The sequence below is a fragment of the Oncorhynchus nerka genome, linkage group LG7, assembly GCF_034236695.1.
Source record: "Oncorhynchus nerka isolate Pitt River linkage group LG7, Oner_Uvic_2.0, whole genome shotgun sequence".
Taxonomy (NCBI): Eukaryota; Metazoa; Chordata; class Actinopteri; order Salmoniformes; family Salmonidae; genus Oncorhynchus; species Oncorhynchus nerka.
Genome location: NC_088402.1, coordinates 59211244 through 59226209, shown reverse-complemented (window position 1 = coordinate 59226209; position 14966 = coordinate 59211244). Strand labels below are relative to the sequence as shown.

General features: G+C 41.1%; 1 protein-coding gene across 2 annotated transcripts in view; it reads left to right on the top strand.

Annotated features, from left to right (window-relative positions):
- The window catches only part of rtel1 (regulator of telomere elongation helicase 1), a 57667-nt gene that overhangs the window by 19263 nt on the left and 23438 nt on the right, over nt 1-14966 (top strand). For both annotated transcript variants that reach the window (XM_029664298.2, XM_065020666.1), the window contains exons 17-24: nt 107-220; nt 1816-1856; nt 2583-2668; nt 4326-4403; nt 4568-4645; nt 9261-9407; nt 9647-9762; nt 13458-13581. In XM_029664298.2, the coding sequence (XP_029520158.1) occupies nt 107-220; nt 1816-1856; nt 2583-2668; nt 4326-4403; nt 4568-4645; nt 9261-9407; nt 9647-9762; nt 13458-13581 (784 nt within the window). The remainder of the gene's footprint in view (nt 1-106; nt 221-1815; nt 1857-2582; nt 2669-4325; nt 4404-4567; nt 4646-9260; nt 9408-9646; nt 9763-13457; nt 13582-14966) is intronic.

Below are 14966 nucleotides of genomic sequence, written 5' to 3'. Positions count from 1 at the left end.
CTTGTCCATAACATAAGAGACAGTTCTGTTTTTGTGTTTTTTCTACTGACCTTGGGTTTCCTTTTTTGGGTTTCACTTCTCTTGACCCCCTTGCCTCCCCCCACAGTCCCTTTCCAGTATGCCTGGAGAACCCCCATGTGATTCAGCATGATCAGATCTTTGTCAGCATAATTGACCGCGGTCCAGACAGCGTGCAGCTCAGCTCAGCATTTGACCGCAGGTGGGCACCTCCACCGCTGTGACTACCCTCTCTGGGGGGGATATACAGTGCCTTTGGAAAGTATTCATACGCCCTTGACCTTTTCCACATTTTGTTACATTACATCCTTTTTCTAAAATGTATAAAGAAAAATCACTCATCAATCTACACACAATACCCGATAATGACAAAGCAAAAACAGGTTTTTAGAAATGTAAGATCATTTATAAAAACAAAAATAAAAACGTAAATTTCACATACGTATTCAGACCCTTTACTCAGTACTTTGTTGAAGCACTTTTGGCGGCGATTACAGCATCAAGTCTTCTTTGGGTATGACGCTACAAGCTTGGCACACCTGTATTTGGGAAGTTTCTCCCATTCTTCTCTGCAGATCCTCTCAAGCTCTGTCAGGTTGGATGGGGAGCATTGTTGCACTGCTATTTTCAGATCTCTCCAGAGATGTTCGATCAGGTTCAAGTCCGGGCTCTGGCTGGGCCACTCAAGGACATTCAGAGACTTGTCCTGAAGCCACTCCTGCGCTTTCTTGGCTGTGTGCTTAGGGTCGTTGTCCTGTTAGAAGATGAACCTTCGCCCCAGTCCGAGGTCCTAACCTGCTCCACAGTGCTTTTCATCAAGGATCTCTGTACTTTGCTCTGCTCATCTTTGCCTCAATCCTGAGTCGTCTCCCAGTCCCCGCTGCTGGAAAACATCCCCACAGCATGATGCTTGCCACCACAATGCTTCACCGTAGGGATGGTGCCAGGTTTTCTCCAGACGTAACGCTCGGCATTCAGGCCAAAGAGTTCAATCTTAGTTTCATCAGAGTCTTTAGATGCCTTTTGGCAAACTCCAAGCGGGCTGTCATGTGCCTTTTACTGAGGAGTGACTTCCATCTGGCCTGATTCATGGAGTGCTGCAGAGATGTTTGTCCTTATGGAAGGTTCTCCTATCTCCACAGAGGAACTCTAGAGCTCTGTCAGTGAGCATCGGGTTCTTGGTCACCTCCCTGACCGAGGCCTGTTCTACCGATTTCTCAGTTTGGCCAGACGGCCAGCTCTGGGAAGAGTCATGGTGGTTCCAAACTTTTTCCATTTAAGAATGATCTAGATCACTGTGTTCTTGGGGACCTTCAATGCTACAGAAATATTTTGATACCCTTCCCCAGACAATTCCTTCGAACTCATGGTTTTTGATCGAACATGCACTTTCAACTGTGGGACCTTCTATTGACCGGTATGTGCCTTTCCAAATCATGTCCAATCAATTGAATTTACTGCAGGTGGACTCCAAGTTGTAGAAACATCTCAAGGATGATCAATGGAAACAGTATGCACCTGAGCTCAATTTCAAGTCTCATAGCAAAGGGTCTGAATACTTAAGTAAATAAGCTATTTCTGTTTTTTTTTTAAAAATAATTTTGTAACAATTTCTAAAAACCTGTTTTCGCTTTGTCATGATGGATTGTGTATATTTTTTTTAATCCACTTTAGAATAAGGCTTTAACGTAACAAAATGTGAAAAAAGTCAAGGGGTCTGAATACTTTCCAAAGGCACTGTATACATGATAATATCATTCTAGTTTAATTAACACACACTCACTATTTGTTTCAAAGGTTTGTCCCTGAAAACATGGCATCTTTAGGGAACACTGTTGGTAAGATGAATATATCCTACAAATTAATATCTGTGCGTTCTTGATTTGCGGTGGCATTTGTGTATCTTGCCTTTGCAACCATGAGAGAAACTAAGTTACACATCATAGATGTTTTTGAATATATTGCAATGTTTATCAATGTTAAAAACATAATGCTAGTCCTTTTTATACTGCAAAACGTTATTTGTGCATTGTTTAAAGTACTTGGGGTAATCAAAATGACTTGTCCCAGTAGTGATGTGTAGAGTTGTAGTGAGATGTTTTGGGGATTTAAGAGGGATCTTTCTATTTTTTTTCAATGATCCAAAGTGAACAAAAGTATTTAATGTATTGATTAATAACAACAAAGGCTATTCAAATATATATTTTTTTACTAGTGTAATGTGTATCTTTAAATGTTATTTCATTGGTGTAAACACCTTGAAAATCACTCATTACAGAGATATACAAGGACCTTGAGAATGACCTCCAGTGGCAAATTGTTATCGGGGGAGGGGTATATTATAGGGATACTACGGAATTTTAGCAATGATGCCCGTTATCTACTTCCCCTGAGTCAGATGAACTCGTGGATACCATTTGTATCTCTGTGTCCAGTATGAAGGAAGTTAAAGGTAGTTTCACTAGACTTCCATCCATTGCTCTAATGCTAGAGAAACATACTGGAGACAACCCATTCTACTAAATTACCTAAATTCTCATTATTTTTCCTTTTTCTTTCTGCAGTGAATCTGGGCCGCGTTGTCCCTCACGGTTTGCTGGTGTTCTTCCCCTCTTACCCTGTGATGGACAAGACTCTGGAGTTCTGGAGGGTGAGTGCAGCTCAGGGATCCCTCAGAAAAAAGGTTGTCACCATTTGAACACCATCAATTCAGCAACTTTTTTGAAATTCCACCCATACATTGATAACTTTATCTATGAAAGTACTTTTCAGGTTAGGATTTAAATATCAATCCATTTCCTGCAGCGAATGAGTTTGTGTTGAATTGACCCAAGGCCTGATGTAGAGGTAGCCTTGTATGTGTACAGTATGTGCTAATGCCGACTCTACACTTCTATGGTTACCTACACATGGCAACAGTCGTTGTGTTGGTAACTGCGTGGATGCAAGGTCTGGACAATGACGTCACCGTAATGCAGAAATTCCACGCTGGAGCAGGCATAGGACCAGATCCAAAGCAGTGTATGTTGCCTAGACGGCTGAGGACAAGCGGTGTTATAAATCATAAATTAAAGACCTTATCCAGTGCCTGCCTTCACTTATTCCACATTTTGTTACGTTATAGCCTTATTCTAAAATGGATGAAATAAAAAAAATCCTCAGCAATATACACACAATAGCCCATAATGACAATTTTTTTGCTAAATAGTAAAAAATAAAAGGGGACCTTATTTACATAAGTATTCAGACCCTTTGCCATGAGACTTGAAATTGAGCTTGGGTGCATCCTATTTCCATTGATCATCCTTGAGATGTTTCTACAACTTGATTGGAATCCACCTGTGGTAAATACAATTGATTGTACATGATTTGGAAAGGCGCACACACATGTCTATATACTGTCCCACAGTTGAAAATACATTTCAGAGCAAAAACCAAGCCATGAGGTTGAAGGAATTGTCCGTAGAGCTCCGAGACAGGATTGTGTCAAGGCACAGATCTGGGCAAGGGTACTAAAACATGTCTGCAGCATTAAAGGCCCCCAAGAAAACAGTGGCCTTCATCATTCTTAAATGGATGAAGTTTGGAACCACCAAGACTCTTCCTAGAGCTGTCAGCCTGGCCAAACGGAGCAATCTGGTGAGAAGGGCCTTGGTCAGGGAGGTGACCAAGAACCCGATGGTCACTCTGACCAAGCTCTGGAGTTCCTCTGTGGAGATGTGAGAACAACCCTAAGCACACAGCCAAGACAACGCAGGAGTGGCTTCTGGACAAGTCTCTGAATGTCCTTCAGTGGCCCAGCCAGAGCCCGGAAAGACCTGAAAATAGCTGTGCAGCAATGTTTCCCATCCAACCTGACACCGCATGAGAGGATCTTCAGAGGAGAATGGGAGAAACTCCCCAAATACAGATGTGCCAAGCTTGTAAGGTCATACTCAAGAAGACTTGATGCTGTAATTGCTGCCAAAGTGCTTCAACAAAGTACTGAGTAAAGGATCTGAATACTTATGTAAATGTGAAGTTTCATACATAAAAAAAAAAAAAATAGCAAACATTAATAAACCTGTTTTTGCGTTGTCATGGGCTATTGTGAGTAGATTGGGGGGGGGGGGTGACAATTGACCAATTTTAGAATAAGGCTGTAACATAACAAAATGTGGGAAAAGTAAAGGGGTCTGAACGCTTTCCGAAGGCACTGTGTGTGTAGGGGATCCTCCTGCTTCATTATTGATGCTGAGCCTGTGATGAGAATCCTTTGGTCTTACTTAATATAATAACATGCTCTTCTATGCCTGCTTTTTCCCCAGGCAAACGGGCATGCCGACCGCATTGAAAACATAAAGCCCATGTTTGTGGAGCCCAAGGGAAAGGGGACGTTCACGGAGGTCAGTGCTGCAGACATTCCCATTTAAAACGCTGCATGTACTCTGTCACTACCTGCAGTTTCGTGACCGTAACAGTAAATGACCGTTATCATGGGAATGTTTCTCCTGCACTATTTTTAGTATAGCAAAGCTAACTTAACCCATACCATTTCCTTTTTGTCTAGATAATTGATGGTTATTATGACAAAGTCAATGACTCAAAATCTAAAGGGGGCAGCTTCTTTGCGGTCTGTCGGGGAAAGGTAAGACCTGTTTGTTTGTTATGGTCAGTCTGTCTTCCCCATATCCTTGCCTGAAGTACTTCCTCTGCTCTGATGGCTTTATAGCACTTACTGGTTCAGATAGTCACCCACACACATACTGTAAATCACTTCTACTAAAAGGTCACTGTTTACCCTCCATGACCTAACATCATCATGTTAGGGAAACATAGCATGCTACCTCATTTTGAATGTCAACACAGCAGTTCCTGATTTGGCAAAGCAGAATGTCACCAGGCCTCATTGGAAAAACAGCACACTATTATACGAGACCAAATTAACACATTCTACAGAACAACGACAGAGTCATTTTCTGGGAAAAAGTTGTGTGCAGAGTTAGAAGTTGGCTGTCAGAAGTATTACAATCTAAATTTACTTTCAATCTTTCTGTCTGCATATTTCAAGACATTCCATATAAGGGTGCAGCAATGGCGTGCATTCATGGATGTCAAGGGAAGCCAGGCTTCCTGAAAAAATTAAAAGAAAAAAATAAACACATTATTTCATGTCTTTCGTCTGTTTCATAATTGACCCTTTAATTCGCAAGAGGCTAAATGTATCTCGGCAGGAGAAAGCATCCGAGCAAGCGAAACAGCGCCTCTGTCTCTTTATGTGTAGCTCACCTATCTGTTTCTGTCTGGTCAAAAAGAGTAAAATTGTTGCTGCAATGGAAGCCAGTGAGCATTTGGCCTCCCTTGATAATAAACTTAAATGAGAGCCAATCAGCGTCGAACTAAACGAGCTCAACTGTGAATGGTCCTGGCACACCCCAAAAAAAGTTTAGGGAAGCCAGTTTCGATTTGTCATTGCCACACTAATCACAACAAAAACCAAATGTCATTGACATCATTTTTTTTTTAATTTTCACTTCTGAGCTCTGGTGGCTGGCTACCTAGCTAAAATGGGCCCTTTCCTAAATTAGGCCTGAATGGAGATAGGGGTTTGGACTTCTGGTTTTAGTTAGTTCTCCGTGCTGGCCAATCGATGATTATTACGCCGATTCTGAACTAACCATACATTCATACATAGTGCCCCTTGCTGGAAGTTCAATATGTAGCTAAATGTAGTAGGCTATTGTTGCCTCTGAAAGGAAGTTAGGCTACGTAGCTTGCCTACGGAGCTGTGAGGGGAACGGCACCTCAGTACCTCCAGGCTCTGATCAGGCCCTACATCCAAACAAGGGCACTGCGTTCATCCACCTCTGGCCTGCTCGCCTCCCTACCACTGAGGAAGTACAGTTCCCGCTCAGCCCAGTCAAAACTGTTCGCTGCTCTGGCCCCCCAATGGTGGAACAAACTCCCTCACGACGCCAGGACAGCGGAGTCAATCACCACCTTCCGGAGACACCTGAAACCCCACCTCTTTAAGGAATACCTAGGATAGGATAAAGTAATCCCTCTCACCCCCCCCCCTTAAAAGATTTAGATGCACTATTGTAAAGTGGCTGTTCCACTGGATGTCATAAGGTGAATGCACCAATTTGTAAGTCGCTCTGGATAAGAGCGTCTGCTAAATGACTTAAATGTAATGTTAAATGTAAATGTAAGGTAGCAATAATTTAAGCCAGGTAGCCTAGGACAACAAAAACTAAGAGTGTAGGTTACTGTATGACTGATTCATATACCATTTTGGCAACATGAAAGAAGAGGATGGCGTTGGTGGTTATCTACAGGTAGGGTGAGTCAATATGTTTCTTTCTACTTGCAAGCACCCAAACACACACAAATATTAACGCAACATGTAATGTGTTGGCCCCATGTTTCATGAGCTGAAATAAAATACCCCAAACATTTTCCATATGCACAAAAAGCTTTTTTTTCTAAAATGTGTCTTATATTCCTGTTTATGAGCATTTCTCCTTTGCCAAGATAATCCAAACACCTTACAGGTGTTGCATTGCAATTGGCATGATGACTGCAGGAATGTCCACCAGAGCTCTTGTCATAAGCCGCCACCAACATCGTTCAACCATCCTCACAGCCGCAGACCACGTGTAATCATGCCAGCCCAGGATCTCCACATCCGGCTTCTTCACCAGTGGGATCGTCTGAGACCAGCCACCAGGACAGCTGATGAAACTGGGTTTGCACAACCAAACAATTTCTGCACAAACTGTTATAAACCATCTCAGGGAAGCTCATGTGCGTGCTTGTCGTCCTGACCAGGGTCTTGACCATATTGCAGTTTGGTGTCGTAACGGACTTCAGTGAGCAAATGCTCACCTTCAATGGGCACTGGCACGCTGGAGAAGTGTGCTCTTCATGGAAAGGCATAAGCTACGGTCAATGAACACAATTTCAAATTGTCATCGATAAAATGCATACACAGAGATACCGTGATGAGATCCTGAGGCCTATTGTTGTGCCATTCATCTGCCGCCATCACCACATGTTTCGGCATGATAATGCACAGCCCCACGTCGGAAAGATCTATAAACAATTCCTGGAAGCTGAAATGTCACAGTTCTTCCATGGCCATACTACTCACCAGACATGTCACCCATTGAGCATGTTTGGGATGCTCTGGGTTGACGTGTATGGCAGCGTGTTCCAGTTACCGCAAATATCCAGCAACTTCGCATAGCCATTGAAGAGTGGGACAACATTCCACAGGTCACAATCAACAGCCTGATGAACTCTATGCTAAGGAGATGTCGCACTGCATGAGGCAAATGGTGGTCACACAAGATACTGACTGGTTTTCTCTTCCACGCCCCTACCTTATTTTGAAAGTGTCTCTGACCAACACATGCATATCTGTATTCCCAGTCATGTAAAATCCATAGATTAGGGCCTAAGGAATTTATTTAAATTGACTGATTCCTTTATAGGAACTGTAACTCTGTAAAATATTTAGAAATTGGTTGCATGTTGTGTTTTTTCTCAATGTATTTAGCTTATGTTGATTGTACTGGATTGTTTTTGGTATCTTTTAGTTGTCACTGTATTAGACTAAGCATAGGTGATTTTGATTATATTGAAATGTTAAAGCTGGAACAGTATAGGCAGCTCGTGTTTTCTTAGCGACTTGTTGTAGCCTAACTCTGCATGGTTCTAAATCAATAGTAATTTAGTAGTCCAAAAATGTCTTAAACAGTAACTTGTTTGTTACATGCAATATGCTTTGTGGACTTAACGGGACAGATGTTGCTCTCCGGTTTTGTGATGAAACACAGGTGTGGTTGAATTTATTCTGCCACTCTGTCTTCTTATTGTCTCGGCCTTGGGGCTATATATATATATATATATCTATCACGGTGGCAAGGCATATGAACTAACAGGTTATAGAGCAAACAACACAATTATCACAACACATAAGTTGTAATATGGCTATTTTTCTTCCTAGGCTTGGCTTTCCAAGGGATTTTTAAAATAAATTTAAAAATCTTCCCAAACTCCGCTACTGGGGTGTAGTAAGATATCTGATGGGCTGGATGATACTGTTCTCGTCAATTATCTAAAAAAATAAAATAAAATAAAAAAAAGTATACCTAAACTGGAAATCAACCAATCCTCCATCGTTAAGACAATGGAAAAATCATATACTTCATTATGTCAATATTGAAAGTGCGCGTGCGATGGAGAGGAACAAAGTAATGCCATTTGAGAACGTAGCAGAGACAGGGGTGAGAAAATGTGTCTGGGCGGGTATGATGTCGTTGATGTTTGTACCTCCAGTATGTTGTCTGATTGTGTAAAAAAAAGAGTAGAAACCTGCACACGTGCCTCCGAGTCCTAGGCATTGCTCATACCTGAAAAATACTACATTGGTTGAGAACCATTTCCCAGTAGAGAGATATATTTGAAATGGTGTCAATACAACCAGAAACTGGTTGATACAGTATGACCTCATTATGACTTAATTTCAACCAATTTTGCCCATTGCATCCTCTCAAGCACTGGCTACTGTTCTGTTATTATGATTTTTAATTAAAACAAATAATGTACTTGCATTTGTTTCTGGAGTGTGTCCCGTCGTAATCATTTCGAGTTTTGCAATGTTGGAAGATGTTGTCCCCTTTTTGTTCAGTCTCAGTGGAGGGAGGGAGCTGCTCTCTACCTCCCTCCGCTGAGACTGACCATTAGATTCAAGCACCTGTCAGACCAGTGGAGAATTGTTTTGGGCTGATAATATATTTTCAATCGTCAATTTTATGCTCACTCAGCTGTGCTTCAACAACCGCTCTATTACTGGTGTGATCATACCTCAAATTTTGAAATATTATTTTGAAATGGTCTGAGAAGAACAACATTGGCAGGGCAATTCAAGCATATCCAATATGCAGTAATGTATTGGGCTAAACCTACTGCACAAACCTTGGTTGTTCTAGAACTGTAAAAGGTTAATGTTGCATAGGCTTCATGTTTAAAATACAAAACAAATCTGAGCGGTAGATCTCGGCTTGCATTTTGAAGTGAAGTTGACCACTACCTCAGCTGTCGCGGCAAGATATCCAAACCTCTTAACGAGGTCACTAAGTGTTAGGTTAAGGTCTCTACAATTTTGACAACGCATGGAGACATCACTCTGAATTGATCTTAAGCCCATACATGGTATTTTCTGTGTGCCTTGATTGGTTTATTTGTACCTCTGCCAGGCCAGCGAGGGCCTGGATTTTGCTGACACGTATGGCCGAGGGGTCATAATCACTGGTCTCCCGTTCCCGCCCCGCATGGACCCCCGGGTCATTCTGAAGATGCAGTACCTGGACGAGATGTGCAGGAAGAAGACCCCCGGGGTGCAGGTATGGAGGAAGCCCCTTCGCTGGTCCTCTGACTGATGATATATTACAGGATTTATTAGGACTTCACTAATAGCTACCCTTACAGAAGTGAAGTTCATGTAAATTGTCAATTCACAACTTTTTTCACTAAAAGCAAAACCAAACATACTTTTTAAAACATGTTTTTGGCAAAGATGTTCATGCACTAAGGACATCTAGTTAATATTTGTGTTTCTCTGCCTTTCTGTGTGTGTCGGTAGTACCTGTCGGGGCAGAACTGGTATAGACAGCAGGCGTCCAGGGCAGTGAACCAAGCTATTGGAAGAGTCATTCGCCACCGTGATGACTACGGGGCTATCTTCTTGTGCGACCACAGGTCAGTATTGTATGCTGGTCATTTCAGGTGATCATCAGGGGTGCATGCTGGTCATTTCAGGTGATCATCGGGTACAGTCAGAAGTTTACATACACTTAGGTTGGAGTAATTTAAAACTTGTTTTTCAACCACTCAATAAATTTTCAATAAATTTTGCACACGCTTTTTCAGTTCTGCCCAAAAATGTTCTATAGGATTGAGGTCAGGGCTTTGTGATGGCCACTCCAATAACTTGACTTTGTTGTTCGTAAGCCATTTTGCTACAACTTTGGAAGTATGCTTGGGATCATTGTCCATTTGGAAGACCCATTTGCGACCAAGCTTCAACTTCCTGACTGATGTCTTGAGATGTTGCTTCCATATATCCACATCATTTTCCTACCTCATGATGCCATCCAATTTTTGAAGCTGCCACCCCCGTGCTTCACGGTTGGGATGGTGTTCCTCGGCTTGCAAGCCTCCCCCTTTTTCCTCTAAACATAACGATGGTCATTATGGCCAAACAGTTCTATTTTTGTTTCATCAGACCAGAGGACATTTCTCCAAAAAAGTACGATCGTTGTCCCCATGTGCAGTTTGAAAACGTAGTCTGGATTTTTTTATGCCGGTTTTGGAGCAGTGGCTTCTTCCTTGCTTGGGAAGTGCTTGGGTTGCATTTCAGGTTATGTCGATATAGAACTCATTTTGCTGTGGATATAATTACTTTTCTACCCGTTCCCTCCAGCATCTTCAAATTGTAGACCTCCACAAGTCTGGTGGTCCTTTGCTGCTGTTCTCGGATTGATTTGAACTTTTCGCACCAAAGTACTTTAATCTCTAGGAGACAGAACGCGTCTTCTTCCTGAGCGGTATGACTGCTGCGTGGTCCCATGGTGTTTATACTTGCGTACTATTGTTTGTACAGATCAAATTACCTTCAGGCATTTGGAAATCGCTCCCAAGGATGAACCAGACTTGTGAAGGTCTCCAATTTGTTTTCTGAGGTCTTGGTTGATTTCTTTTGATTTTCCCATGATGTCAAGCAAAGAGCCACTGAGTTTGAAGGTAGGCCTTGAAATACATCCACAGGTACACCTCCAATTGACTCAAATTATGTCATTTAGCCTATCAGAAGCTTGTAAAGCCATGAAATCATTTTCTGAAATTGTCCAAGCTGTTTAAAGACATAGTCAACTTAGTGTATGTAAACTTCTGACCCACTGGAATTGTGATACAGTGAATTATAAGTGAAATAATCGTTCTGTAAACAAGTGTTGGAAAAATTACTTGTGTCATGCACAAAGTAGATGTCCTAAACAGACTTGCCAAAACTATAATTTGTTAACAACAAATTTATGGAGTGGTTAACAGACAAGTGTTAATGACTCCAACCCAAGTGGATGTTAACTTCTGACATCAACTGTATATTCAAGTAGGAGCAGATCAGCCTATATTTTTCAGGCAGTGTTGGTGACGGAACATGACGTGCCTCTAGAAATAGTGGTTGCCATTGTAAACATCACATGACTGGGACATCAACTAGATTGTCCTATAGGATTCTAGTCATCATCCTTTGCCTGATAACTCCTACAGTACCAGTCAAATGTTTGGACACACCAACTCATTCCAGGGTTTTCCCTTTTTACTGTTTTCTACATTTTAGTATAATAGTGAAGATATAAAAACTATGAAATAACACATGGAATCATGTAGTAACCAAAAAAGTGTTATAAAATGTATTTGTTTATTTGAGATTCTTTGAAGTAGCACCCTTTTCATTGATGACAGCTTTGCACAACTGGAATGCATTTCAATTAACAGGTGTGCCTTGCTAAAAGTTAATTTGTGGAATTTCTTTCCTTCTTAATGCGTTTGAGTCAATCAGTTGTGTTGTGACAAGGTAGGGTTGGTATACAGAAGATGGCCCTATTTGGTAAAAGTTTAAGTCCATATTATGGCAATAACAGCTCATATTCTCAAAGAGAAACAACAGTCCATCATTACTTTAAGACATGGTCAGTCAATCTTTGTGAGACGAAGCTTAGGTGAACGGATGATCTCCGCATTTGTGGTTCAAACCGTGAAGCATGGAGGAGGTGGTGTAATGTTGCTTTGCTGTTGACACTGTTAGTGATTTTTATTTTGAATTCAAGGCACGCTTAACCAGCATTGCTACCACAGCATCCTGCAGCGATTCGCCATCCTATCTGGTTTAGGCTTAGTGGGACTATCATTTGTTTTTCAACAGAACAATGACCCAACACACCACCAGGCTATGTAAGGGCTATGTGACCAACAAGTAGAGTGATGGAGTGCTCCATCAGATGGCCTGGCCTCCACAATCACCTGACCTCAACCCAATTGAGATGAAGAGTGAAGGAAAAGCAGCCAACAAGTGCTCAGCATCTGTGGCAACTCCTTCAAGACCGTTGAAAAAGCATTCCAGGTGAAGCTGGTTGAGAGAATGCCAGGAGTGTGCAAAGCTGTCAAGGCAAAGGGTGCTACTTCAAAGAATCTCAAATATAACATATTTTGATTTGTTTAAAACTTTTTCAGTTACTACATGATTCCATATGTTATTTCATAGTTTTGATGTCTTCCCTATTATTCTACAATGTAGAAAATAGTAATAACTAAATTAAACCCTTGAATGAGTAGGTGTGTCCAAACTTTTGACTGGTACTGTACAGTATGTGCAAGTCATCACTTTACACCATCAATATAAAATATTAATGCTTTCGTGATTTTAGGAATCACCCAATCAAATCAAATGTTATTTGTCACATACACATGGTTAGCAGATGTTAATGCGAGTGTAGCGAAATGCTTGTGCTTCTAGTTCCGACAATGCAGTAATAACCAACAAGTAATCTAACAATTCCAAAACTACTGTCTTATACACAAGTGTAAGGGGATAAAGAATATGTACATAAAGATATATGAATGAGTGATGGTACAGAGCGGCATAGGCAAGATGCAATAGATGGTATCGAGTACAGTATATACATATGAGATGAGTATGTAAACAAAGTGGCATAGCTATTATGTGGAAGTTGAAAACATCAGCTATCTCACCTATGTATGGGTAAGGTAGTGTTAGGTTCCAATTTTGAGTAAGTAACTCACGGACACTAGCGAAGCTTAACCAAGTTTAATTCTTCCCAAAGGGTCAGTATCGTCAGACCGACTCTTGAACAGTTTTGGTAACACTTTCTAATAACAGTCAGTAATAAACCAATTATAAGGCATTTAAGGTTTGCTCACCATTTCTCCCATTTGTAAATGTTAGTTTACAAGCTAGTTATTCACAACTTTTATTCAGAAATCATTCACAAGACGTTTAATATAGGTCCTTTTAAACTGTTTACTAATCATTAGTTAAGTGTTTTTGTGGTTCCTAATATAAAGTGAGGGCTATCTAGGCTATACTTTAGAAATGTTTTGAGTGACCTGTGTAATTTCTCACAAAAAGATGGACATTGGTAGACATTCCAGCAGTGCCTGATGCTCTTTTAAGGTGTCAAAAGTGGCTTAAATCATATCAATGATAAAGAATAAGCAGTAGCTTACCAACCTTTTCCAATGTGGTAGTAATGAGTTATAAATGGTGAACAAACTGTTTGTAAATGCCTTAAATGATTTATTACTGAACGTTAGTGTTACCAGAGTTTTTCCTATCATGCAACTCTATAGTGTCCGTTGGCTATTTCCTCCAGGTTCAAAAGCACAGACGCACGTGCCCAGCTACCCTCATGGATAAGGCCCTACGTGCGCACTTACGACAACTTTGGAAATGTGGTCCGTGACGTGGCGCAGTTCTTCAGAGTTGCACAGAAACATGTAAGTGGGTCAAGCAGAAGAGTACATCTTGAGTGACTTTCTGACTGCTTGAGAGAGAAGCATTAAATTATACATTTGGAATGTACTGTAATAATAACCCTTAAAGGAAAGGTTCACCCATTTTGAATGGTTTTGTTTTTGTGCATCTGAGTAATGTTATATCAATGCCCTGGGTCATTTAAAAAACAACATGTATTTCACCTTTTATTTAATCAGGTAGGCTGGTTGAGAACAAGTTCTCATTTACAACTGCGACCTGGCCAAGATAAAGCAAAGCAGTGTGACACAAACAACAACACAGAGTTACACATAGAATAAACAAACACAGTCAATAATACAATAGAGAAAGTCTATATACAGTGTGTGCAAATGAGGTAGGATAAGGGGGGGGTGAGGCAATAAATAGGCCATAGTGGCAAAATTATTACAGTATGGCAAATTAAACACTGGGGTGATAGATGTGCAAAAGATGTGTGTGCAAGTGGTGGTACTGGGGTGCAAAGGAGCAAAATAAATAGCAATATTTATTTGATCTCAGCCCCTATCGAATACACAGTGGGATATGGGTTATTATGCACTTCCTAAGGCTTCCACTAGATGTCAACCGTCTTTAGAACGTTGTTTCAGGCTTCTACAGTGAAGGGGGGCCGGATGAGAGCTGTTTGACTAAGGGGTCTGGCAGCAGCCTCGTTCTCAGTCACGCGCATTTCACATGAGGTAGCTCTCGTTCCGCTTTCCGATGTAACGCACGTTATGTAATAGCCACAGTCGTGATTTAACCAGTTTTAAAAACGTCCGAGGGTTTCCTATACACACATTCTAACCATATGAACGTACTATATTCCTGGCATGAGTAGCAGGGCGCTGAAATGTTGCGCGATTTTTAACAAAATGTTCAAAAAAGTAGAGGGTAGGAGCAAGAAGTTAAATCACGACTGTGGCTATTACATAACGTGCGTTACATCGGAAAGCGCAGGAAAACCTGATCACAGAAAATGGAAATAAATATCCTTGCGCCACTTCCAGCAATTGTTAACAGTGAGCCGAATTAGATAAGACCGAGCATTCAACTCCCACAGCATCCCCATGCAGTCGAGTATCTTGTGAATTTAATCCTCTTTGATTCTTGGTTGAACCGAAAGAGGGGCACGACGTACCTCCGGTCTCCGCCCAGATCATTCCGGAAGAGCTCTCTCCTGAAATTTTTTCCAAGACGACAGCTACTGATATGTACATCGCCTACGGATGATTTTTATCGCTTATTAACGTTTACTAATACCTAAAGTAGCATTACAAACGTATTTCGAAGTGTTTTGTGAAAGTTTATCGTCTACTTTTTGAATTTTAAAAAATGACGTTACGTTGTGAAATCGCTGTTTTTTTCG